We start from the raw sequence: 27822 nt of genomic DNA on the forward strand, positions 1-27822 counted from the left end.
AGTAAATAAAACATTTTTTCTCTGCTCTATTCCCCCCAATCCAAATTCTCTCCCCTTTCCCCCATTTTCTTTTTCCCCCTTCTCTATAAACACTTCTCCCTCCTTCTATCCTTCCCTCATTTCTCTCTCATCCCACCTCCCCATTCCTCAGGATTTCCCTTCTCTCTCCTCCTGTGCATACACTATCTTTATATACTCCTTCCCTCCCCCCAAACTCTCTTTCCTTCCCTTTCCTCTCTTCTCTTTTCTCCCACCCTATATACAGTGTACTTTTTGCTCTTCCAACTCTCTCCTTCCATTTATTTATATATCTCCACTTCTCCCTTCTCTAAACACCCCACCCTCTCTCTCTTCACTCCTCCCTTCTCTCACACTCCCTCCTCCTGTCTCCCTCCCTCCCTAAGCGCCTCCCCTTCTTTTCGCTCCCTCCCCTCACTCACTCTTCTTCCTTCCCTCTCCTCCCCATCCACCACTCCTCCTATGGCAAGCCAGCCTCCATCTGCTTCATTATCTGCTCCTTAATTTTCTTCGTCGCTTCACCTGCATTTGGGATGATGAACCTGGAAAAGAGCGAGAGAGAGAATGATCCGTTAGTTTCAGTTTCCATGTGAAGTACAAATATCTTAATCCCTTCACTGGGAGTCATATTCGTGCTAGATTAAAAGGTTTCTGAGCATCTCTTTCCTGGTGGTTTATTCTGCTTTGTTTACCTTGCTGCTGGAAGAACTGTGCCCTTATATGGAGACTGTTTATTCAGAAGTTATGACAAATCTGGGCCAACCTGAAAACACTCGAGATAGGAGAGTAAAGGACTGGATGACGGATGGCTGGATGGGTATAATTCCTCTTTCTGAGCATTCATGTAAGTCCGATCACGACACACCTACCATAATTACTTTCCCTAATGTTGTTTATATCCTTTGAATATCAACACAGACTAAATAAACAGGCTAATCAAAATAAAATAGAAAAGCTTACACTCACTCTCTCTCCTTCTCTCTTTTTTTTCTTGGAAAGATTTCTTTTCTTTTCTTTTCTTTTTTTTTGTCTTCCAGCCTGTGTTTCTTCTCCTTTGCACCAAAAGTAAATAAACCTGACATTAAAGAAGACATATAACAGTGCCTCCTAAACTGAAAAAAATACAGGCCCTAGATATCTAGCTAGAAGGAAAATGTCTAGCAGTAGCAACAACTATCATCATCATCATCACCATCATCATCATGCAGGCCTCCTTTCCCACTCTAGGGCAGGGTGACAAAGGTTAACTGGCAACAACTATCAGAATAAAAAACACGAATGTAAACAAGGAGTGAAGAAGAGGCCCCCCCCCCCAGTGCTAAAGAGAATCATGTGGGGGAAAAAAAAAAAGCATAATAATTGTTCTAGACACAATACAACACGATTCCTTTACTTCCTGGTTAACTGGTATGATCCCCGTCCCTTTCCTAAGGCCCTCCCTCACCGATCCATATCCGTAATCTCCGCCTGGCCGTCTGCAGTGGTGTGGCCAAATTTGAAGGTGATCAGTTCGGGATGTTTCTTCTTGGAGGTGATTTTGACGATGGTGGAGAGGGAACGCCGTGCAGTGACTCTCCCCTCCATTTTACCCCCCTCCTTCCTCCCGTCTTTCACAACCAGAATGTGGGAGGGGGTCAGCAAGAGTTGGCTGCCCAGGAGGACAAAATTAGTTAGGGGGAAGAAGAAATTCCTTCAATTATGGTCAAATTATATCAGTATGGCTAGTCCTCATTAACAGCTGTTTCACTAAAAGCAGCCTTTCTGTTTAGCTGCTCATGTACTTTTGTACCTTTTATAATCATATCATATCATTTGCATCAATAAAATACCAAAGGATATTCAGGTTAATATTCAGAATACACTGCTACAGAGGAGGTCTTACAAAATCCCCAACGCCACTCATAATTTAACCCTCAGTGCTGACACCCCCGCTCCTGCACTCCCTCCTACTCACCACTTAAGCATGGTGGCGTTCTCACTGACGTGGTGACAGGAGAACACCGCCACTGTTTCCATGTCGTCCAGGCGCACTAGCTCCTCATCCTCCTTGCTCTCTGAAACATACAGGAATTACAGAGCAGTCACACACCCCTATTGACACTCTCAGGCTCCTATAACTCACTCAGCTGAATAATGAGTCATCCTAAGCTGAATAAAATCATTGAGATAATAAAAATAAAATTAAAGAAATCCCCAGACTCAATGGGTTGAAAAAATTATAAGTCAAATGCTAATGTTATATGTAGCAACCTGACTCTTCAGTGCAATTCTTGAAGCTGATGAAAAGCTTTAAAATGAAAAACATGAAGTGAAAGGGAGTTAAACGAGGAACTAATGATGCTTATTATCCCTCCCTAACTTCATTCCTCTCTCCACTTGCTATCTCTATGGTGAAGATGACCCTATGGTAATGATGATGATGATGATAAAAACATGACAATGATGAAGATGACAATAGGATTACAATAATGACGATGACGACCCTTCCCTCCTCCTCTTCAATCCTGTTCTCTTCACCACTCACCATCCTCTATACTGAAGACGTCACCCAGGTTGCGGTACGGCTTGCCTCGGTCCAGGGAACTGACATGACGCTGGTCCGCCTCAAGAGACTCACCGTTGGGGTTCGTTATGTACTCCACCAATTTGTCCTTCATTTCAGCAGACTGTGGGAGATGGAATGGTAAACAGAGGAACAATGGGGGAAGGGGGACCTAAATAATTGGAGCTGGTGGCCTGGGGGAGCTAAATAATTGGAGCTGGTGGCCTGGGGGAGCTAAATAATTGGAGCTGGTGGCCTGGGGGAGCTAAATAATTGGAGCTGGTGGCCTGGGGGAGCTAAATAATTGGAGCTGGTGGCCTACGTCCTTTTCACTGTAACTTGACCGAAAACTGCCATCTCTCCACCTTGAATGCCAAGTTGTAGCAACAGATTAACATTAGAATATGATCCTCATCCAGAAGATGTGCTGTGGAAAGGATGTAAAGCTGTAGCAGAGTGACACCAAGTTAAAACACACTATTCATCATCATCATCATCCAGACCTCCTTTCCCACCCTAGGGCAGGGTGAGGAGTAGCAAAGTCCAGACAGCCTAAATTTCCCCAATCCAATGGGCCATGCTTCCATTCACTCATCATTCAAGCCCCCAGAATCCTGGCTCTATCGGATACACCAAAAACATTCACCACGTTTTGTGGCTTCACATAAACATATCCGATAGTCAATCTTTAAAAAAAAAAAAAAAAAAAAAAAAAAAAAAAAAAAATCATATGCAATGTAGTGCTCCTCTTGGGTGACTTTCCCTTCCTCTCTTCTTCCCTTCTTTCCTGCCTTCCTCTTCTGTCTTTCTTTCATTCTTTCATTTCTCTTATCTGTCTACAGGTGACTCTACACTTAGTGACAAGCCAAATGGTTTCTTGTTCACCAAGAAACCATTTACTATGCTTGGTGGTAACTATATAACCAAATTATGGTGCCTGGTGATTTAGTGGGTAATTAAGGTGTTTCTGCCGGACTAAGCCTGTGTAGGTTTATATCCAAGGGATGGTTGGGGTTTACTGCTCATGTAATGCCACTCAGGGATGAGCGAGGCTGGTCACTCTCATCTCAAATATCAGGACCAACTTGCCTAGCCCCAGGCTACTACGCTCCTCACGGGGCAACATAGGATTAGATGATGATGATGATGTGCAGACACCAAGATAATAGCTAATAATAATAAGAAAAAGCAGAAGAAGAAGAAGAATTAAAAACGAAACAATGGAAACTAGACTGCACTGGAAAGACTCACTCTGATTTTGAAGACGGTGGATAGAGATGAGAATCGGTTGATGAGAGACTGTTGTGATGCGGCCTGCTGTGACGGGGGTGTGGAGGGCGCCGCAGGGGGTTGTGAGGGGGACGGGGTGAGGCGGGGACAGGCTAGACACTCCTGGGGATTGTGCTCTGACAGGCTCTCTGACAGATTGTTAGACAGCAGGTCATGTAGGGCTGAAAAAGAGTGGGTATCATTATTATTATTATTATTGGCAGGTGGGGGCACTCACCAGCCACTCACTCAATGGAGTGCTGCTCACGGGTGTCTGCCCTTTCCTCTCCTCCTTCCTTCGTTCCTTCCTATTTCAATTTGCTGTTTCAATTGGGTGAAACAGCAAATTAGCTTTATATGTGGCAAGTGAATTTTGACAGACAATATTTCTGTGATTTAGTGTGGACATAATGGCAAAGGGAATGTTATAAAATGTGACCTATGAAGACACACAGTGCAAGTATCAACACTGTGCTAACCTTTGGGTCGCTGGTCTTTTACTAATTATGGATTGGCTGTCGATGTTGCACCTCTCATTCCAGCATGACTAACCTTGGTATCCACCCTTGGCCAAACTGACGAGTGCGGTGTTCCTCTGTAAAAATGAGGCGCAAACCATGTGGACGTACTGGTCTTGGTGCACCTGACCCGAGCCCAGCAGACAGAGGTGGTGTCCACAACCGGGTGTGTTGGTGCTGAGGGCCTGACGCTGCGCCAGGAACAGACCCTGCACTGCTGTCTGGAAGCTGGCCGGCTGCTGCAGCATCTACAAAACAGTACACAAAGTCCTTGGTATGTATCACCTTTATTTATGTTTAGTTTTGCTGTTAACACTTTAGTAAATTCTATAAATATTGCAATTGACAGTTTCATTGCTATCTATAATGCCGATCAGTCAATTCCCCCCAAATTACTGAAAAAGTTGTGACAATTTGAAATATCCCTAACTTATAACAAGGACCCCCTGTTCACAGTAACTCCCTTGAGTCACACACATTGTTAGTCCCCATTTAACTGAATCCTGCTGCTATCAGACAATATTATTCAGTTTAAGAAATGACTCTCTTAATGAAAGGGTTAATGAATGATATACCTAACTCCACCAATCTAAAAAGACTGTCATATGCTGAATAAAAACGACTGAAAAGTAGCAAGAATAAAATATGGAAAAATTCCAGCTGACCATAAGGGTTAGTCTCTTCAGTATGATGGGTTTTTCTTAAGCTGAATAATTCTGTTTGCAGGTATCAAGTAAATTACAATCACTGTGCTGAAGGGGCCTGAGTGAGGACTGCTTATTCTTCACTTACCAATTATGATATAAATGAGTGTAACTGTGACAAACACAAGAGCTTACCAGGCCAGCATCAAGATGGAAGGCATTGGGAAGGTGTCCGGCATTGTACTGTTCTGCTGGCCGGCAGTCAATCAGGAAGAACTGCACCTGTGGGCACAAAATGAACAACTTACTACCATATACAATAATGGGAAGAACTACACCATGGGACACAAAATGGATGACTTACTATACTATACCAGAAAGAACTACATCTGTGGTTGCAAAATAGATGACTTACTATACAGTCAGTCCTTGAGTGGCAAGAAATGCAGCAGCAAATAAATGGTTTACTATATTATTAATGAGAAGTGCAACTGTGGACACAAAATGGTGGGCTAAACAACATTTTAATGAGAAGAACTGTACCTATGGACACAAAACAGAGAACCAGAACTTATTATTCACTGAACATATAATGAGAGATACCCTACCTACATCCCACGACAAGGTAAAGAATAAATGAAGGAAAAAAACATATAACAATACACTAACCTGATCTTCCTCATCTGGCTCCTCGAGTGAGAGAAGTATTTCCTCTGCTGATACTGGTAAACAAAGTGCCTGTGAGAGTGGCAGGTCCCCAACCCTTGGTTCTGTGCTGGCTGCTCCCAGGTACACACACCCAAAGATCACAGTCATAAAGTCCTGAGGGCAACACACACAGTGCCATAAACATCACTGGCTCTGAGTACCTTCATGTTCTGCAGTGTCTAAGTCAGCACAATAAATCTCCTTTATAAGTTTGCCATGGAGTGCTGTACTGGTAATACTTTAATACCAGTAATCCTTCACTCTGTGCCTGTAATTTCTGTTTTACTCCTGCCATCACCAGGTTACTTATTCAGCTTAGGGGTGACCATGCACATTGAAGACATTAATGGAGACTAGTTCTAATCTATTCACAATGAGAAGGCTCCAATATGCTGCATAACATCACCTGGTGGTATGGTAGCAAAAACGGAATGAACATTAAGTCATTATAATTACTGTTGTTGTTGTGGCTCAAGTCTCAAGAGGACATCAACCTAGTGGACTATAGGAAGCCAGCCACTTCAGTCTGGCACTCCCAAAGATCGCTTGCTGAGGTTATGTTGAAGGCGAACTTGTGTTGTAAGAGTGAGATGAATAAGGTGGTAATTACAGTATGATGTGGTGTGATGGGCTATATTTACAGCAAAGGTGGAGTATGCTGTAAAAGTGAAGTGCATGAGGTGAGTAAGTGTATCTGAGTGAGGTGAATAAAGTGAGTATGGTACCTGAGTGAGGTGCATGTGGTAAGTGTATTGTAGTGAGGTGTACTGTATGTGGTAAGTGTACTGGAGTGAGGCGTATGGAATAAGTAAGTGCATCAGAGTTAACGGCATGAGGTACGTGTATAATCAGAGTGAGGAGCAGGATGTGAATAATAAGTATGCTGTGGTGAGGGTGCAAGGCTATAGTGAAGAGACTACTCACTTCTCTGAATGTAGTTGGTGTGCGGACAATGTAGTATCTCGCCAATGAGCAGAAGTCCTGGGCGTCATCCACACTGAGGGCGGCGGGGGCTTGGCTTAGGGTTTTTACAATTGTCTCCCGGTCCTCTGACTTCATGCCTAAAATCTGGTCTCTGGAAAATACAGTACAGTATATAGATGAGACTCCCTGATACAGACTTCTCAATATTTTGGGACTACATTATTCTCAGTTTCTTGCTTCCACACATCACCAAACAGTTCTTCTCTTATTAGTAATACTCCAGAAACACTAATGATGTCTGTATTATTTCTAACCAAAAACTATTTTCTTTTTTATTCTATACATTTGTAAATCCATTAGCTTCCAAACAGAGTACTTGACACTATCTCTACATCCTGCAAATATTTATCTACTACTACGGCACTTTGTTTCACACTGATTTTTATTTCATTTCTTTCATTCTAAGCAGCCCTCTCCACCTCTTTATCATGTTCATTTCAATTTAGCTTGACAGACCATGCTCGTATGATCGGACCATCCTCCACCTTCATGTCACTAACACACACAGAAGGATCTTCCCTCAAAATAAGAAGAGCTCACTCAACTCTCTCTGTACTTTGCCATACATATTATCTTACTTAAAATATAAATTACTTACATGCAGCTTGCTTTGGCAAACACCCACAATAATCAGATAACTATAAAATGTTAATATCACTCACCTTGCATTAACCACAACCACTTGTGCCAGGAAAAGTACGAAGAAAGGGTCCCGCTCCTGAAAATAGATATCCCACAGCGCACACACAGCATCCAGACTGCACACATTGGAGAACAAACTCCTCAGCTGAAACATGACAAGGAGGCAGTGTGAGTGCCATAGTTAAGACAGTTATTACTCATTTAAAGTTGCACCACTTAAGGTTATATACCGCTAATCTGTCGAGAAGTTCAAACCTTTTCCTCACCTAAAGATGCTGCATGACAAACTACCATCTCTCTTCACCTGATATTTCATCAGCAAGCTGCTGATGATGATGATATAACACATTTTTTCATTTACAGTTACTCATTACTTACTGTTAAGTTGCTTTTATTTATTTATTTACTTATTTTTAACTCCTCAGTTAACTCCCTTCTTTAGGACAGACTTTTTTGGTAGACATAGCTTCTCTTCACTGTAAGATGTCTCCTGTTGCTTGAATAAAATCATTTACTATTAGCAGGAGTACAATTAAATATCCTGTACATCATCAGACTGAAAGGGTTAAGTGAGGACTGATTCTAATTAAACACTAACATTATTCTGTACTACAACAACGATCCATCATTAATTCTGAGCAATATCCATGGTGGTCTAGGAGGCTTTGTGGCATCTGTTCCTTTGTAATTTATTTGTCACATTACGCCTTCACAGTCTCCTGTTTGCTATCGTATCTTTTTAATACTGATGTGATACTAAGGTGTAAACTGCACAATAAATCACTAAGGAAGAGGTGTTACATAACCTTCAAAGTAACTTAAAATACAGTATACCCCTTGTCTAACACTAAAACACTGCCACTACTCTTAGACTGCCAGTAAGATAACACATCCACTCCAGGGTCCTTCTACAGTCCTGCCCCCTTTCTGATCTAACTCACCCAAGACTTTGCATAGGCGTCGGGTGTGATTTTGCGAGAGTCGAGGAATGTGCAGAGTTCAGGGTCGTGGTAGAGGAGTAGCAGACGCAGGAGGTGGTACACAGGTGCTCCCTCCCCAGTCTCCCTTTGAGGGTTAAGAGGAGAGTTCAGTCAAAATTACGCCCTGTTTCCTCCTACCACACGCATGTTCCTGTGACTCAACTTTAAGCTACATAAAACTGTTTGCAATTTGCTGGTATACAATAAAGTGCTGGAATTCCTGATAATGCTAGGGTATTGTACATGTGTTAACATTATAAAGTTTCTGTGACTCATTCCTGAAGAAAAAAAATAATCTGACATTTCTGTGTCTACTGAAGGCACATTTGTCATTTTCCTACCTAATGCATCATCTCAGAAAGAATTATTTATGGTCTGAGAAACATTCTAAACTTCTCTCTGCTTATGAATAACAGCCAGCAAGAGCAATAAATACAAAAGGTGAAATACCTGCACATCCTAGGGCTGATAATACCCAACTTTCTGAAAAGAGCTGAAACAGGTTGGAAATAAACTACTGGGTTACTGGGTTCAGACAGCTGAAGGTGAATCAAAGAGTGAAGAAGTTACGACTGATGAATGAAATGCAATGGTCATGAAAGAAATTATCAGTGCATAAAAGTGTATGAGAAAGGGGGGTGTGAGTTGGGAGCAGGGCAGTGAAATGGCGGGGGACAGGGCGACTTGGAGGCGATTTGTTTGTGGCCACCCCAAATGGGATTGAGGCGTCTGGCAATTGATAGATAGATAGATAGATAAAAGTGTACCTGATCAAGACTCAAAATGTAAGGAAATTTATAAGTAAACAAAGACGGTGTGTAAAAGAACAGAGAATGGGGGAAGAGAAAATTATGAACACACAGAGAATGGATGCCTGAAAGTGTATCAAGGTAAAACTAACGGGAAATTAAGAAGAATGATGACAAGGAAGAAAGATGACGTGGAAGGAAAGCTTGAAAGTTTGTAGACGCAAAGAGAGAAACAACAACCGTACTAATAAGGTGAAAACAAGAAGTGGAAGATTCATAACATAATCCAAGAACATTTCAGGACAAGCGTGAAAGTGAACAAACGCAAACCGAGGAAAGAGACAAATGTAGTAATGGGGAAACATCAAGTGAAAGAAAACACAACATTATACGCAGCCACACTGACCTAGGTATGAATTTCTCCAGGATCTGCTCAAAGCAAATGTAAATCTGTTCGCGGGACATCTTGCACGCCAGGAGCGGCAGCAAAACATCGGCCCAGAGGCGTGTGGGGTCGTAGCGCAAGTGGCGGCTCTTGCAGTAGTGCGTAAATACTGACTCCACATCACTTATCACTGAGATCTTGTCGTCCTCCTCATTTCCTAGTTTGTCTGAGGGGGAAGTGGTTTGGCTTTTGTATTACTGTAACACATTCTCTCTCTCTGTATTACTGTATGCAATCTCTCTCTCTCTCTCTCTCTCTCTCAACTTGTTTTCTACTCTCTCTCTTATTTCTATAGTGTAGTTTGAACTCTCTTTCAATTACTTCTTATTCCCTTTTCCTTTTACACTTTGCAATTTCTCTCTCTCCTTCAGTTATATCTTACGACCTCATCCACCACTGCACTGTTTTGCAATTTACTTCTTACACATCCTCTTCAAATTAAGTTTTGTAACTCTATTTCTCTCTCTCTCTCTCTCTCTCTCTGTGGTAGCCCAAATGAAATAAAATAGCTACTGGTATCAAATCCGTCATCGTGCGAGACAACAGCTTAGATATTTGTCCATCAACTGCATGACAGTCAGTAAGGCAGGTAATCAATATCTGGTCTCAATCTTCTCTAACATATAACCCATAGCAGTCACAGTACATCCAGGTCCCTAATTGTACTGCTGGGTGAACAGGGACATGGAGAACACAAACTGCACCCAACAGTCTGACCAGTGTAATAATCAAACTCAGGTTCTTCTAGTTGCAAATCAGCTCTCCCGACCTACAAGGCTTAGGAGGGATAAAATAAGCACTGGTATTACAATGTAAGTGGTGGTTAAATAGTCAGAGATGTGGTCTACTCGTACTGTGTGAAAGGATGGAAAGTCTGATCCCAGGCTGGGGATGGGAATAGTCTTATGACTGACTTACATTAGCTACATACAGACTACTGAGCACTTCCCTAAGACCCACATACATGCCACAAAAATATTCCTGCTAATATCATCACACCAATTCTGAACGCGTCAGCCCTGGTTTGTACTCAGTTTGAAGAGTGCTTACTAATACTGTACTGCAAATAGTGTGGTATGTAAAAGGACTACTGGGCTTAAGGAAACTGGCTATCATGTCTATGCCCTCACATAAAAAAAAATATATACTGTACTGGGTTGCAAATATATATATATACAAACACAATAAAGAGCAAACAAACTATGTGCAACCTACCAACCAACAGTCGACAGTCCTCTCTGACCACACTCTGCTCTTGTAGGTCAAATATCTCATCAAAGTGTGAGAAGTTACTGACACGACTGCCACCTAAACACGTTGACCAGATCTGGAGAAACAAGGACACTGCCAATTATGAAATGAAAAAAATTACCAGTATGTAAAATAAACTGGTACTACAGTATTTCAAGCTTATTAAGTTTTTAACATGTTTATTCTACTCGTCACTTCTGCCTAAAAACCTTACTTTTCTCTTTGCCCTTTCTTTTGCAGTAACTCTTCTTTTTGCTTCCATCCCTCTAACCTTCCTCTCTCTCAATCCTCCTCTTTCCCTCCATACCACCACCTTCCTTATATCTATCCATCCTGACTCCCTTCTTTCTCCCATCCTACCTCACATTCCCTCTTACCTATCTCATTCCTTCCAAACTATCATTCTCTGACCTACCTGAATGCCTCCCTCCTAACCTTTTGCCTCCCCATTCTACCTCTCTCTACATGACCTCTTACCTACATCCTACCCTCCAACCTACCTGTGCACGGTGTTCCTCAGGCAGGGGGCGGCCGCGTGTGATGCTGATTATCTCCCTGTCATCGGCACCATCGTGTAGCGCAGCCTCCAGGGCCAGCAACCTGACAGCACATCATAATATTATAATTTATCACAATACAGTATTTCAAATTTTATTAGGGTAAGGAAAAGTCTGGATGTATTTGAAAACATTACCCAAATGGATATCTTAAAAAAAAAAAAAAAAATCTTGTCTTTACTTTTACCTGCTATGGTTCTTAATTTTCAGCAGGTAAGGGGGAAGAATGGGCTGTCAGAGTTAGGGTAATGGTACATCCTGCAGGTACTGTAGGATGGCTGGGAGGGCAATGGGGATGAATTAATTTAAAACTTCCTCCAAGCAGAATAAACAGCAGCAGCAAAGCCTCCTAAACCTATGATATGACTCACGGTGCAGGTGTTTGTGATAAGGTAAATCTGTCTGTGATAGGCTGTGAGTAACTGTGCATTCAGTGATAATATATATTGTATTACTTATCACCATTCAGAGAGTGCTTAGTGAGACCAGACAACAGGGCTTTCCAACAACACCACTCATTATCAATATTGCCATCCCAACAAATATGACTAAACACCACCCCTTGCTAGCACCACCAACTCCACCACAACCACCACTGTCCTCACCACACCTAATACCATAATCACCAACAGTGTCATTATCAAAATCACCTTTATCATCATTACAACAATCACTTTCTAAAAGCATCCTGATCCTCCTAAATGCTTTCTAATACAAGTGCACTGAGCTGATATTTTTATCTATAACTGTATGTCAATGGTAATTTTTTCTTGAAACTGTCCCCTCAAACAAAAAACTATCTGCACCTTTGTAGTGTGATACAATATAACACAGACCAAGAATTCAGAAATACCAACACTATAAAATGAAAATAAGTTCACTTCTATGAATTATTTCAAAGCTCATCACACACAGCGATGCAGGCAGTTCTCTGACAGAGGACAGTAGTCATACAGTAACCTTGGTCTGGCTGTCCCGTGCAGTGAATGAATGTTCCCTTGCAAATGAGAGCCCATCGCCACAGCAAGGCATGGGAAGGAGTTGGTCAAAGATATGTTCACTGTACAATGTAATACATAAATGACCATAGCTCTTTTTATTAACATCTACAGTACTTCTCACCTGTACACCTGCACTGTTAACCCCTTCAACCCAAGTACATCATTTATAGTTTATTCATGCTCTCACCATTTTTTTCCCCCCCCCGGCTTAGAAGACTTCTCAAACTGGAAGGATTAGATAAAAACTTTCATTAACCCCTTCAACAAGCCCTTTTCATGACTGCACAGCCTGTAGTCACAAACCAAGAAGGGTCCTATTTTCGTGGGACTCTTGTTCTGGGTTGCTAATAGTGCTGGTCTAAATATCCACAAGGAGAACCCCATTACAATTGCATCTCCAGAATATCTTACTCTGTGATTTATTTATATCGTTAAAAAAAATGTTTGTTTGATACAGTACACTGAATACACGCACACTGCATAGGTAACATAACTTATAAGAGAATATTCACTCCTTAAATAAGGAAGCATAATCAATTAGTTTTATCTTAATACCACCAAACAATTTTCATCTTTGGGGAGACTACTTATATTGACGGGGTCTGTGAAAGTTACATCCAACCCCTCCAAGTTCAAAAAGCTTTCCTAAATTGAATATAAATGTCTGGAGGTAGCACAACAAAATACTGTACCAGTACTGTAAAGAATACATCCTTAGATCAAAGACTTACCTCATGAGTGTGATTTTTACCAGGGCACCATGAAATTTCTCGAAGGAGCAGCGTCACACAACTTTTATGTGGTATTTGGCTACGTAATATTCCTCATCGCCATCTTCAAGGTTTGACCCCAAAACAACAGAGCAGTAACTACTGTGAACAAAAATCATGCACTTGCTAATCCAATTTCCTTCACTTTAATAACCAAGGATGGCCCAAACCTGTCTAGAAAAACCCGTTCTTGATGCTAAAATTGAATGCAAGGCTGACAGTGGCTAATGAGAGAGAGTCAAAGTTGAAATAAAATATCAAAAGTAGCATGCCACTTAAGTACGATAATGGCAACCTGAACTAACCGGCAACTGACTCAGGCTTTGACAGGAGTGGGTCCCATTCGTGTATTCACAAGTTTCTCCTCAATAGGCAAATTTCTTAACACAATAATTTCAAAACTATGAAGAGATGAGCAAAATATTTCACTGGTTGGTATGTCATGCCATTTCCGTGACGATGACGTACATTTGCAGTCACTTTGCGGTGGTTGTTAAACTGGTCGTACTGCCGCAGTCCACAGGTTAATGAGCCATATACAGAAATAAGCAAGTAAGAAAGAAGTGGTATTAAGCCTCATAAGATGATGAGAATAAAACTCCCTAGCCTCCAACACAGCACGATGTGTGTGTGGGAGGGGGAAGTGGGGGGAGGGGAAACGGGAGTGGGACTAGGGATGGATAGGAAGAGGGGAGGAAGATGAGGTGGGGATAGGGGTGGCATGAGATGGGGAGAGGGGAGAAGGAGAGGTGGGGAGAAAAGATGGATGGGGAGATGGGAGGAATGGTGAGTTGGAAACCGAGAGAAAGGAAGGAACGATGCAAACAGAAGAGGGAGGGGAGTGAGGGCAAAGAGAGGAGAGATCAAATGGGAGGTTGGGACAAGGGAATGAGGGGGCGGCAGAGACAGGGTGGGGGGTGGGGGAGGTAAAAAGGCAAAGATGACAGGGTGTGCCTGGTCATATATTCAAACTCTCACATCAGTTTATTAATAGTCCACTGCTTAACCCCTTCACCCTGGCAACACAGTATTTATATTAACTATTCTTAATTCCTTTTAATTATTTTTTTTTTTACAATGAGAAAGAATCAGATTATGAAAAGAGGTTAATGGAGACTGTTCCTAATCCATTTGCTAAACTGAACATGGTGTCTCAAAGTTAAAACAATTGTCTGACGGATAAAAAAAACAAAAAAAAAAAACGCCATCTCATTCACAGAGTTAAGCCTTACCATGGCCTAATCCCAGTGTTCTCTATCTCTGCTATACATCTCTCTCTCTCTCTCTCTCTCTCTCTCTAAGGTGTGAAATGCATGGTACTGTATCCAAACAATCCAGTGTATTGTCCTCCATCAAACAACAACAACAACAACAGGGGGGAGAAGGAGGAGGAGGAGGAGGAGGAGGAGGAGCAGGAGGAGGAGGTGGAAGGTGAGGATGGGAAAAAAAGGGGGAAGGAAAAGGAGAGAATTAGGATAACAGAGAGATAAAGAGAGAGAGGTTGGGTTAGCTTAGTTTTGCTGGGCAATTCTAATGAAAGGTCTTAAAACACTGACACAGGAACTGGAGGCTCTACCACCTTATTTGCAATCTACCATACTGTATATATAAATGTATTTCTGATGGAAGTTTAAAGAGAAACTGGTTTGAGCAGCATAAACTAATAGGTGAGCATATTTGTATGTGCCACTAATATGAGTAATTACAGACATTTACTGAATAGGGTGTTTTCTTTATGACTTTTCCTCTGCAAATGTTTTTTATAAACGGCTACTGCACCTATATTTAATTAGGTTAGGCCTGGCTGGTTTTGATTAAGTTCGGTTATCCCATCTTAACTAGCACAAAGGAAATAGCCAGCACAGGAAGGAGCTCGATTACTTTCTTTCCCCCTCCTTATTTACTACATCACTGGAAAGACTCAAATGTAAAAAAAAATACATCATAATAATAATGAGAAAGATGAGGGATGTGGCTATCCAAAAGTGCAAATTTCCCCACTATTAAATGCTATAACAATTACTGGTTCAGAAAATCACATTTGTTACATACACAGGCTAGTTGGCCATACTGTATTTGCTAACAGCCAATATCAACTGTTACACCCGAAATATTAAAGTGATACTAGGCAATCAACTGCAGACAGAGAAATGGGGCTACTGGTGACAGAATACAGCTGTCAAGAAGGAACAATACTAGGAAAATGAGGACACAAGATTGAGAGTGGAGGTAGACAAGACAGGTGGCTTGGAGATCGAGACGTGCAGCAGAGAAAAGGAAATGAACTGACAGAAATAAGGAACTGTGAAGGAGTCATGCTGAAAAGGTCAACCACTGGCTATAGGAAACGAGATTAGTAAAGAATCATGATTGTGACGTGTTAATGATAAATTTCACTTCACATTTAACCCAATTTCTGCTTAAATCACGCACCAAATAAATGTATGCACCGATCCTCACGCATAAGACTAAAGTGCTTAATAATCTCAATAAGAAATGAAGTCCATTGGTGGAAAAATACACTTAAAAATACAAAATAAATCATACCAAGTGCTGTCCTCCTCCATGACGCCAGTTTTGCCAGCTCCAACTGAAATAACAACAATGAGACTCCTGATCATGCAGTTTATTAAAGTTTAACCCTAAACAAAAATAATATCATCGAAATTTGGCAACCTGTTGTGAGCACCGACTTTTAATGAGCCAAGTCGAATAACTAAACTGATTCAATGACTTAAATCGGCTTTGTGGATAAATAATGTCTGGCAATACTGTAGATGTGTTGGAGCTTGGACGACTCGGAACAAAACTTGAGCGGATGACAGCTCAAGCAGACGCCAGCTAAACCGAACAATATGCTGCACATAAGCAATTACCACAATAGCCTACGAGTAATTCCGTAATATTTTCGATTAAGCGATAGATGGGATGAGGCTGAGCGAAAAAAGTGGGGTGACTTAAGGGTAATGTCATGAGTAGCCAATGAACGCAGCCATCAAGGAGTCAGCTAATCCATCATCTATCCTCCATTATACAGTTTTATCAGTCAACAACAATCCGTCTATCTGGCAAAATTAAATGTTGGAGCTGCATGTGCACTGTTAAGTTGTTGCTATTTGGTCGAATTTGCTTTCGGTCGAGTTGGTATTCGCTAGAGTTGGTTATCGGTCCAATGTTGTTTATTTTTGTATTATTCTAAAAGCGAAGAAAGTGTGCTATTAAATACACAGAATAAAAAAAAAAAATACACGGTATTTTTAAAACGTAACACAGACAAAACAAGAGTGCGTTTTCAAATCCAAGATAAGGTAACTATTAATATGCTTAAGGTTGATCAAAAGAAAATGTCTCAAAAATTCTCGTTTCCGAGAAGAAATATTTTATACCTATAGAGGTAAATGTATAGTTTATGATAGCAAGAAGATGAAAGAGATAACGAGACGGAAAACGCTGTTCATTTGTCCTTCAGGGGAGATAGAGAACGAGAGTCAAGATGGCCGCTAGTGAGACCACATCGGACGATTCTCTTTATCCCATCGCTGTTCTCATCGATGAGCTCAGGAACGAGGATGTTCAGGTGAGCTACACAGAACAATGTTCGGGGATTCAGAGAGAGGTTAAAAAATGGCAGGGAAATCGGCAATTACGGAGAATACGAGTGGTGTTTGCAGCCGCCGTTCTTCCTGACTAATCTGGATGTCACAACCATCACCTTCCTGTATTATTAGATGGATTGAATTAACCTTATTTCCCTGAAGGAATGGAAAAGGGAATAAGGATGAGCAGGAAAGCAGAGAAATAAGCTTTGGGCATGGCTTAGGACATCGTGGTTTCCAGTATTTGGGATATATTTAATATAGGAAGTGGCCTGCCGAGGGTAGTTTGGTAATTTAGGGTAGGTCATGTGAGGTGAATTTAGTTAGGTTGGTTAAATTATTGTTGTAACGCAGTCAGTTTGGTGGTATGCCAGGAATAATAAGAATAGTGAAAATTACAGCAAAGGTCCTTTTTATGTTCAATGGTATTTATGAAGCTGCAGGAAAGCTCCCATACATAAAATTTAGATTTGATTTTTTTTTCCCATTAAACTATAACCAAATTATCATAGTGGTGGATTTAAAAAGTGGCAGAAATGCATAATTATTGAAGATACCAAATATACAACCTCTTCAGTTTTATATGCAGACTGTAGCACTGGTGGCTGGCCATGTTAAGCTCGCAGGTTGATTCGGCAGTAAATTTTTACAAGTTGCCAATACACCCCCTAGGTTGTGCAGTATATTTTTCTGGACCTAACCTAACCTGCAGCAGGAGGATGCTTACCTTAGAGTTAGGTATCATACCGGTACTGTGCAATTATGGTGGTAATATCACTGAACCGCATATTGGCGACTCGTGAAATAGTACCAATTTGGCCTCATAATCAGTCTGTCACTAATCATTTCTTTTCTGCTAACCTAACGTAATGTAACAACCTGACCTAACCAGTACGATTCCAGGATGTATGTGTTTCAAGTCCAAATCAACTTACTGTCCGCTGCAGTGCCCCACCATCAGTGCTAATAAACCTAACCTGGTGCTTGTAGTAACGCCAGTGTTAGTTCCACACAGTTTCAGTATCGTAAATGAAATACACAATCATGAAAGTTAATCCCTCTTGAAATTGTCACTTTTTGTTAACTGGAGCTTGCCCGTTTGTCCATGTTTTCTACCTGCCCAGTTTTTACCTTCATTTCTTGGAATTTTATTTTGTAAAGATATCCTTCCTCCCCAAAAAGCAAACTTTACCATATCAAAGCCATGTATGAAAGACCAGATCAAAAGCAAAACAGACCAGACCAAACCATCATCTTGTCAGAATACATGGTCCCGATTCCTGCATTGGTAACATTTATTTATTTTTTGATCACGGTAATTTTATACATAGGTTTTTATTTTTAATTCATCTACCAGTTAAATTGCATTACAATTCTAAATGGCTTAATCACTTGTTACCAAACAGTGACAGCAGTGTTTTCATCCATGTCGTGCCAACCCTCAGGATACGCTAAGGTGAAACTGCCACCATATCAGAAGTTGCCAGATACTGCTGAAAGTGTTGAAGGACTTTTGTTGGCAGTTGTATTTTGAGCTAATACTGGATTGTTTTACTGTATTTAGCGAATACAGTGAAATGGCGGGGGACAGGGCGACGTGGAGGCGATTTGTTTGTGGGCACCCCGAATGGGATTGAGGAGTCTGCCAATAGATAGATAGCATTTGACTGCCACTGTGTTCTTCAGGGGTTGATAAGGCATGACTGTTTAATGCTGGTTAATCCACCTGTTGATAGCCAGATGCCTTAATCACAGAAGGGGTGGCCACAAACAAGTCTTCCCGATAGCAGGCTGTCCACTCCCCTAGTAACATACCTCTCCATCCCAGATAATTTATGCAGGTTGTACAAATGACAACCTTTTCCATAATAAGGGGTATTTGTGGTTTATTAAGCAAAGCACTCTTAGTGAAATATAACCTGATTGTGAATGCCACACTTATAGGTCCTAAACCTTCACATGCCTTGAAGGAATAGTATAGGCATTACATAAAACCAAATCCTGCAGGTTTTATCGATATACATGGTAGGAAAGTATTTTAGTCCTACCCTTGACTTCCTTTTGTCGCCTCTTTTGCATTCTCATGGTCATAACATTGGTTGGTATCCTTGGTGGGTCTTAGAGTTTACCTTGAATTCCCATTTTCCTTATTTCATTGCCTGTGAAAGAAGATATTGGTTTACAGTTTTTAGTATTTTTCATTTTATAACTTTGGGAAGGTAAAGTTAATGGAATTAACAAGTATTGTAGCAACTGTAAATACTTAAGTTATTCTCTCATTCCTTGTGCTCAAATTTTATCTCTGACATGTGCAAAATAAAGCTTTAAAAAAAGACTACCATATCATTAAAGAGATTGTGTAGACCTGCAGTGCCAGCTTTACACTCATCTCTTCAATCTCACCACATCAAAAAATCTTTTTTAAACTTACATTTGGGTCACCAGGCAGTTATATTAATAAGTTTGTGAGGTGCCAAGAAACTCCACAGTCTGGCACAGCATCTGTATTTGGGGCGGAGTTGAAAAGTTTGACTCTGCAAGCAGTCTCCCTTGACAGATTCAGTTGGCTGGCCTGTACAGTGATGCACATTCTGGTATCTGTGGAAATTGTAGTTGTTATGGGTCTGCATAGCACCAGATGATTCATATCTGGTATTCATTGCCAAGTTTTTTTTAAATTACTTTCTCTGTCTTTGGTTGGTACAGGTTACTTTAGACTATTAGGTGAAAGGATGTACTGTACTAACTTGCTGCATAGACTTACAGAAGATCTAGTGTTATTGCAATGACGGTCACTGGCAGATAAAAAGATGCAGCTCTTCGCGTCAAGTGGCATATATGAGTATATGTTGGAAAACCTTTGACAGTTCAAGTTGAGAACTTGGTTAAACTCATATTAACTCTGGTGCTTTGTGTGGTACCCAGTACAGGATAGTCACTAAAGCCTACAGGACAGCTTTGTCGTATGGGAAGCTCATCATGAAATGAATTTTTGTCTTTGTCGTGCATAATAATGGCTGTCAAACATCCAAAGTTGTATTTTCTGTTATTCTTTAAACAGGCATATTAGTTCCTCCAAATGGTTTTAGCTTTCAGCCACTTACAGGATAAGTAAGCTTGTTTATTGAAACTGTGCTGTAGACAGTAGTCTCAGCTGAATGTCACAGTGTGTCATCCATGCACTCCAAGTCAGTAAGTAGGGAAGAAATAGAAAAACATATAAAAGTGTTGTATTGCATTTGGAGTAATACACTCGTAACACCATTTACCTTTGAATAGTCTCTTGTTTCCCCAGCACCCCATGTTCATCCAGCAGTATCATATATCTGAAACCTGGTGTTGACACTGTCTGTTGTAGGTCTAGGGAAAGGATGAGACTTAACAAATAAGTGATTGTCTGTCTTAATGACCTCGTGTGAAGTTGATAAGCATTAATCAGAGCTTTCCTCTTTGAACAGCTGCGACTCAACTCAATCAAGAAACTGTCAACCATCGCCCTGGCATTGGGTGTGGAGCGTACGAGGAGCGAGTTGATTCCATTCCTCACTGACACCATATATGATGAGGATGAGGTGCTGCTGGCCCTTGCTGAGCAGCTGGGCACCTTCACCCCACTGGTGGGCGGACCAGAATATGTCCACTGCCTCCTGGTGAGTCTTTGGTACTCTTGCTTGAAAGAACTAGCTTTGTAGTGGTATTCTTCATTGTAGTAAGGCATTTGTCAGTGTCTGTTACTGAACGTGTTGTACTGTACTTGTTTATGCTGTTCAGTACATGGAATGAACACTTAAGCTATTGGAGCATTAGGGACAGTTGGTAATCTGTCTGGTTAATTGAGGGAGTCAAGTTTCCCTGCCATCAGCCCAGTGAGCATAGACCCTCATTTGAGCAGTGATGGTTCAGATTCCGTGTGAATACATATCTAGGCGGTATAGTATTTCTTTTCCCAGCATAAAGCATGCTCCAGCAGGTGGTTTGTTAAGTACTGGTGTTAATCATGTTTCATTTCCTTCGGGCATTGTCAAGATTCTAGTGAATCTAGAGATTCTGATGTACTGTACTTTGTTTTGTTTTTTTATTTCTTTTTCTATTTATATTGTTTCTTTCAGCCACCACTGGAGTCTTTGGCCACTGTGGAGGAGACTGTGGTGAGGGACAAGGCAGTGGATTCCCTGCGTAAGATCTGTGAGGAGCACAATGCTGAGGACCTGGAGACCCACTTTGTACCCCTGGTGAAGAGACTTGCAGTGGGGGACTGGTTCACATCACGCACCTCAGCATGTGGACTCTTTTCTGTGTGCTACCCACGCCTCTCAGTTGCCACAAAAGGTACTGGAAATTAGGTGGCAAAGTAATAGGAAGGTTGCTGTTAAATTAGAGATCAGTTGGTAAAAATATAGTGAATGATGCACTGCAGAATAATTATGGTGATTGCAGGAGATAGTTAAGATTATGGTACTGTTTAAATATCTGCCATGGCATTTTTATCTTTTATTACATCAGTACTGTAGATGTTTGAACTCCCTGTGGTAGCATATCTATTCAATTTCTGCTCAGTTTGTCGTATTATTAGGATGTCCACTCACATTTGATATTAACCTTCACAGCTGAGTTGCGGTCACACTTTAGATCACTTTGCCAAGACGACACTCCCATGGTGAGACGTGCTGCGGCTGGGAAGCTTGGGGAGTACGCAAAGGTGGTGGAAGTGGAGTACCTTAAGACTGACCTCATCCCTATGTTTATCACACTTGCCCAGGATGAGCAGGTGAGAACTGGAGGGCAGGTGCTAAAGGTTCAGCTGTCATGGTTGCATGGTCCATTTTGAATATATAGTGGGGGCCAGAGTGAGGGTGTATACAATGTGTAACAAAAGACATTGTGCCCAATTGATTGTTCCCTGGCTTTGTTAATGTCTTTTATAATTTTTGGATTCCACCCAGTTCATGTATCACGAAACATTGTTAGAGTAGGAATATTAAAATTTGATTACTATGAATGATTTTTTAAATGTATGCAGCCAAGAAGAGTGGATTATATAAAGTGATTTGTCTTCCGTGGCAGGACTCTGTGCGGCTACTGGCAGTGGAGGCGTGTGTGAGCATGGCCGGACTGCTGCAGCAGGAAGACACAGAGATGCTGGTTATGCCCACACTGAGACAGGCCTCTGAGGACAAGTCATGGAGAGTCAGGTATGTACGGAGAGGATCATGGAGAGTCTTTCTGGTTTGGAATTAGGGGAATAAACATTTGTTTCCCCTGCAAATGTTTATTCCCCTAGCTGAGTAGTACAGCATATGCATATTTTTCATCCTCCTGGTATATTACTAAGCACATAGATATATATGTAAATGTTAGACTCAGTAATTCACCCTGCCAGGTTTGAATATACAGGATCATGAATAGAGTATGTGCATTTATGACAAAAAATCAACTGACATTTTTTTAAACTATATCTCTTAAGCCTTTGAAGAGATGAGACAGTTCAGCAGAATGCCAGGTGTCCTTAGTAAAGAGGTTGTTAGGGCTTTCTAGAACTTCCCCCTCCCCTCTCTAAAACTACTCATAAAAGCCTTGCACTGAAATCCTCACTACAGACAAGACGACCCTTTTAGTACAGTGCCAGTGTCTTATATGTTACTGTGATATTCAAGCTGCCCAGCCTCCTTTTTTTTTCATAATTATTCTCTTATTACAGATACATGGTTGCAGACCGCTTCATAGAACTTCAGAAGGCTGTTGGTCCAGAGATAACAAAGACAGACTTGGTCAGTGCCTTCCAGTCACTGTTGAAGGATGTGGAGGCAGAGGTGAGTGTACTGGTGGTGAGGTGAAGGTGGCCAGTGAAGGATGTGTACTTAGATATATTAGCTACTTGTTTTTTATAGATAGTCTCTTATCTACCTAGACTGAGCAAAATTATGGCATATAGAGATGGGTCATAGTTCGTACACACTTTAGATATTATATTGATGCATTAGTTTTGTGAATGTCAAGCAGTGCAACAATATCTGACATGCACAGAATGATGTTTTACTTAGTGTATGCCTTTGTCTCCCCAGGTACGAGCTGCAGCAGCAGGAAAGGTAAAAGACTTTTGTCAAAACCTTGAACCCAGTGTCCAGGAGACAGTCATCATGACCAACATACTCCCTTGTGTCAAGGTAAGGATGATGGACCCGGTTTTATTAGCTTTAAGTACTGTGCCATCTCATGTTATTGCTTACTGCTATTAGTGTCTTTTGTAGTATTTTCTCACTGACCAGTTTCATATTTGAGCTGGTTGTGTTGTGTTCTGTTGTTGAAAGTTTTATGAAAATAGTCAGCACAGTCAAGAGGTGCATGATGATGCAGAATTGGTAAGTGGACAGTTATGGTAAATTGATGTAAGCATTTTACATTTTCATCAAATTTGAAAGTGTACATGGAATGACTGATTTGCAATATTAACAGGATTTAGTGACGGACGGGAATCAACACGTGAAGTCTGCCTTGGCGGGAGTGATCATGGGGTTGTCACCCATACTTGGCAAGGACAACACTGTCAACCACCTCCTGCCACTCTTCCTGTCCCAGCTGAAGGATGAATGTCCTGAAGTCAGGCTCAACATTATATCTAACCTTGATTGTGTTAATGAAGTCATTGGCATCCAACAGGTATATAACAATGTTTATCTGTTACTGTTAATGTATTCCATACCAAATTACAGTATCTGTAGCATTGCATGTCAGGTCTGCTGCAGCAGCAGACTTTTTGTGGAGTCAGGTGTCCAGAATTAACCCTTCATTGTGCTGGCCAGCTATGAGTGTGACAGGTGTGTCTGTAGTGACAGCAATGCTTTTGATCTCCAAGTATTTAAATGACTGTTTGTTGTTGGTATTTCTGTGTGTACTTGTCACCAATTTGAATCAACAAGGTGCAGGTTTTCACTGTGCTAACATATGATATTTTGTACTACCCACACCCATTTTAAATATTTGCCACACCGTGGGTTCACAATCCAGAATTAGGCACAAGCCAGTCAGAGTGTGACTGTGGTAGCCACTGAGTCACTGTGGATCCCCACTACAGTATCCTGATTGTTAATCCTTAGTGGTCACAGGGGAAATTTATTCCCAGAACCATTTCTTGACATAGTTGCATTTCTTGGTTTTGTTGTTTTGCATATCCCTTTCAGTTTTATCCATATCCTTAACCAGTTCTCTGTGGAAGTAATATCCCAGTACTGTCAAGCATAACTTAAAGTTCAGGATATGTGGAAGCAAAATGCTACATTAAATGAAACTTGACACGTGCTTCATGAACAAAAACTTTCATTTCTGACATCAGAGTAACACTATAATGAATCACAACTTTAAGATCACAAAAGGTGTTAATTCATCAGCATCTTAATATAAAATAGCTGTAGATAACTAACTGTATTTGTCCCTGGTTTTCTCAGTTGTCCCAGTCACTGCTGCCAGCCATTGTGGAACTGGCAGAGGACACCAAGTGGCGAGTGCGACTGGCCATCATAGAGTACATGCCCCTCCTGGCCGGACAGCTGGGTGTGGACTTCTTCAACCAGTCCCTCTCAAAGCTCTGCATGACCTGGCTTGTCGATCATGGTCAGTTTCACCTGATTCTCTTAGATTTTAGCATGTGTGAATTTTTTATCTTTGTTTTTGAATAATTGTCCGATACTGTTTTATAGCAGTATGTCATATTCTTCCTCCATTATTAATTTATTGAACAAATATCAGTGTAGAAATATGAAATGAAACGATATACCTGTGTACCTCTACTGTAGTTGAATTCATATATGACTGAGATTTATTTGTTTATGAATGAGATGCTTTGTGGTTGTTTGCTGATTTGTTGCAAGAAACACAAAGTAGGTGGTGAGATTGCCAGTATAAGTACGAAAAGCAAATTCAACTTTATGTGAAAGATGTGTTTTCTTATTTTTATCCTTGACTGTCATTAGCAGCTTTTTTTTTTTTTTCTTTCTTTCTTTTTTTCCCCCTAAGGATGGGGTGAAGTAGGGTCCAGAAAGGAAGGAAAGAGATAGCATAGAGCAAGGGAAAAGATAGCAGAATAAGAGAGAGCTGTCATTAGCATGTATAGTGAAATGGTATGGGTTTTCATTCACCCCTCCCCCCCCTTTTGTGTGTGTGTGTGTGTGTGTGTGTGTGTGTGTGTGTGTGTGTGTGTAGTAGTTTTCCAGTAGCGTTGATGCTGATATTTGCCTAGATGCTTTACATGTATTGAAACTGATTTGTTACACTTTGTAATGAGTTTCGTTGTATAATCCTAATCTTGAATTCCATCAGTCAGTCAGTCCTCATTAACAGACAGGATTTTGCACTAATATATTGCAAAGTTTTCCTCCCAAATGGTATTGTAGAGTAGAGGAAATTGACACATCAGTTGTACAGTTATCAGTTACCCTAATGTAATAGTCAATTTTTATTAGTCTGACAAATGGGAAATAGAATAAAATAAAAAATCCATGTTCTGATATATTGCAACATTTTCCTCCCAAATGGTGGTGTAAATTAGAGGAAATTGAGACATCAGTTGTACAGTCAACAGTTAAGCTATAATATTCAAATTTTCTTTTATTTATGTGACCAAAGGAAAATAAAAAAACATTTCTGATATCAAGGGTTTGTACTGTGTTTCATGACTATTTATCTTTTGTTTTATCTATCTTTTATCTATTTATCTTTTGTTTTATCTAGTTATCTTTTGTTTTATCTATTTATCTTTTGTTTTATCTATTTATCTTTTGTTTTATCTATTTATCTTTTGTTTTATCTATTTATCTTTTGTTTTATCTGTTTATCTTTTGTTTTATCTATTTATCTTTTGTTTTATCTATTTATCTTTGTTTTATCTATTTATCTCTTGTTTTATCTATTTATCTCTTGTTTTATCTATTTATCTTTTTTGTTTTATCTTTTCAGTGTATGCCATCAGAGAGGCAGCCACCAACAACCTGCGTAAACTAGTGGAGAAGTTCGGGTCCGAGTGGGCGTCGCAGAACGTCCTGCCCAAGATCAACGCCATGTCCCGCGACGGCAACTACCTCCACCGCATGACCTGCCTCGCCTGCATCAACGTGAGTGAGGCGGCGGTATTTGGAGTGGTTTAGGAGGCTTCATAGCACCTCTTCCATAGCAGTAGTGGCACCTCTTCCATAGCAGTAGTAGCACCTCTTCCATAGCAGTAGCAGTACCTTTTCCATAGCAGTTTGTTTTTCACATAACTGACACTCACTTGTATGTTTCTCACCCCCGTTGTAACAGATGGTCTCCACAGTTTAGCAGAATCACTTAGAGGTTGCAAAAGTGATACAGATGTCATTGATAATTTCCTCAATTTACTCTTGCCCAGTTCCTGGATCCTACCGTACTGTCCCCCATCTTTGAAGTGGGAATAAGGACAAGGTTGATGATGATGATGATGATGATGATGATATGATGATGATGATGATGATGATGATTATTATTATTATTCATCCATCCATCATCCAATCCTACATTGCCCCATGAGGAGCATAGGAGCCCGGGGCTAGGCAGTTGGTCCTAACATTTAAGATGAGAGTTATTATTATTATTTTACATGAGTGAATTGTACATGACAGGTTGTTGGCGAGGTGTGTGGGCGTGAGGTGACGACGAAGACCCTGCTTCCGACGGTGTTGGCGATGGCAAACGACAACGTGCCCAATGTCCGTTTCAACGTAGCCAAGACACTCCAGATAATTGGACCACACATTGAGAAGGAGTGAGTAATATTTTGTTTTGTTGTCACTTGTCTATAATAGGGACTGGATGTAGGATGTGGTTGGGTGATGGCCATGTGGAGAGGTTGGAGAGTGAGAGACTGATGAGGAGAGTGTATATGAGTGAGGGGGAGAGGGAGGGGGAGGCCAAGGATGAGATGGAGGGATGGAGTGGAGAGGTATATGAGAGAGGGGTGTGTGAGCTGGGAGCAGGGCAATAAAATGGAAGGGGACAGGGCGACATGAAGGCGATTTGTTCATGGCCACCCCTCACGGGATTAAGGCGTCTGGCAATAGATAGACAGACAGATAGCATTTGTGTGTTTGCAGGGACAGTGTAGGTTGGTGTATATGTGACAGTAAAAATTTTCAGATCATTATAGGTCCAGCAACGTTTAGAATACCTGATTTAAAGAGAGGAGACTGAAGTATTGTATATTAACTAAAACATTAATGATAATACATGTTCCCTCTGAGGTTTAGGGGCCCATGGTTAAGATATCATGGTACAGAATAGTAAAGGATTGGATATCGGCCTTGAAGCTGATGGTGATATGAAAAGGAAATGTTACAGTACAGATGATAAAATTTCCATTCAGTTCACACAGTATGTAAAGTCAGTATTAGTTTACATGCACTTTTAGCTACAAAATGATATGGTGTTTGAATATATATTGTCCTCTTTACAGCTCTTCACTATTATAATGCATATTGGTCAAGTAATTTCGCTTCTTATCTACACCATGAGTCCTGAGTTAGGTACCTTATGCATAATTGTTGACACATTATCAGTTGTGTTTCTACGCATCACACACTGCATTTTCACATATCAGCTTGTTTTCATTGTTGCTGTTGTAATCCCAGGCTCATGTGGGCTTTATAACAGCCAAACCCATCCTCATACAACTTTTCTACAACCCAGGTCACTCAACACACAAGTCAAGTCAGTTTTGGACCGGCTAAACGAGGATCCCGACACAGACGTCAAATACTTTGCATCAGAGGCGCTTATAGGTGAGTTGGCAATTGGTAGACTGGTGTAAGTTTGGTTTGGACTGTAGGGTGTGTTAAGGTGGAGGAAGTAGCATTCGGGTAAAATCGTTTTATAAATTAGTAGCATGCTTTGGACTGGAGTGGGTTGTGGAGGGGCATAGTAGAGGTTAGGTTGGATCAGGGTACGGTAGGATAGGGGTTGATAAAACAGAATAGGTAGGGTATGCAATAGTGTGGTAGGTTAGGAATGGAGAGGGCTCAGTAGGACAGGCCAGGGTATTATGTGTTAGGATGGTTTGGTTCCTGAGGGCTGGGTATGGTAAGTTAGTGGCTGGGGATTGATAAATTTGGGCCGATTTGGGGGTATTGGAAGAGAGCCGTCCAG

General features: G+C 40.9%; 2 protein-coding genes across 4 annotated transcripts in view; one reads left to right on the plus strand and one right to left on the minus strand.

The window, feature by feature from the left end:
• Positions 1-421: 421 nt before the first annotated feature.
• Positions 422-15647, minus strand: TBC1D23 (TBC1 domain family member 23). The gene is made up of 15 exons (XM_080273108.1): positions 15626-15647; positions 11251-11350; positions 10715-10826; positions 9461-9665; positions 8267-8390; positions 7346-7470; positions 6624-6774; positions 5661-5813; positions 5187-5273; positions 4382-4595; positions 3812-4011; positions 2543-2684; positions 1973-2072; positions 1463-1666; positions 422-560 (listed from the first exon to the last, which is right to left on the minus strand). The coding sequence occupies exons 1-15, from the start codon at positions 15643-15645 to the stop codon at positions 479-481; spliced, it is 2019 nt and encodes a 672-aa protein (XP_080129234.1). The 5' UTR covers positions 15646-15647; the 3' UTR covers positions 422-478.
• A 912-nt stretch (positions 15648-16559) lies between these two features.
• Positions 16560-27822, plus strand: part of Pp2A-29B (Protein phosphatase PP2A regulatory subunit A) — a 65789-nt gene continuing 54526 nt past the window's right edge. For all 3 annotated transcript variants that reach the window (XR_013897485.1, XM_080273193.1, XM_080273192.1), the window contains exons 1-12: positions 16560-16655; positions 20133-20324; positions 20784-21003; positions 21282-21442; positions 21739-21866; positions 22373-22484; positions 22737-22838; positions 23128-23331; positions 24117-24282; positions 25624-25778; positions 26304-26446; positions 27367-27458. Coding sequence is in view for 2 of the 3 variants with exons in the window: in XM_080273193.1 (XP_080129319.1) it covers positions 16572-16655; positions 20133-20324; positions 20784-21003; positions 21282-21442; positions 21739-21866; positions 22373-22484; positions 22737-22838; positions 23128-23331; positions 24117-24282; positions 25624-25778; positions 26304-26446; positions 27367-27458 (1759 nt within the window). In the remaining variant the exon portion in view is untranslated. The remainder of the gene's footprint in view (positions 16656-20132; positions 20325-20783; positions 21004-21281; positions 21443-21738; positions 21867-22372; positions 22485-22736; positions 22839-23127; positions 23332-24116; positions 24283-25623; positions 25779-26303; positions 26447-27366; positions 27459-27822) is intronic.

This window comes from Coenobita brevimanus, chromosome 53 (assembly GCF_032717465.1).
Source record: "Coenobita brevimanus isolate Jiangsu-jjx chromosome 53, ASM3271746v2, whole genome shotgun sequence".
Lineage (NCBI taxonomy): Eukaryota > Metazoa > Arthropoda > Malacostraca > Decapoda > Coenobitidae > Coenobita > Coenobita brevimanus.

Coding starts and splice junctions, on each gene's coding strand:
- TBC1D23 (XM_080273108.1), bottom strand. CDS start 15,645: ATGGAGGAGGACAGCACTTG. Junction 10,827..11,250: donor CTGAGGAACACCGTGCACAG/GTAGGTTGGAGG, acceptor TTGTTTCTCCAG/ATCTGGTCAACGTGTTTAGG. Junction 5,814..6,623: donor CACCAACTACATTCAGAGAA/GTGAGTAGTCTC, acceptor TGTTGCCCTCAG/GACTTTATGACTGTGATCTT.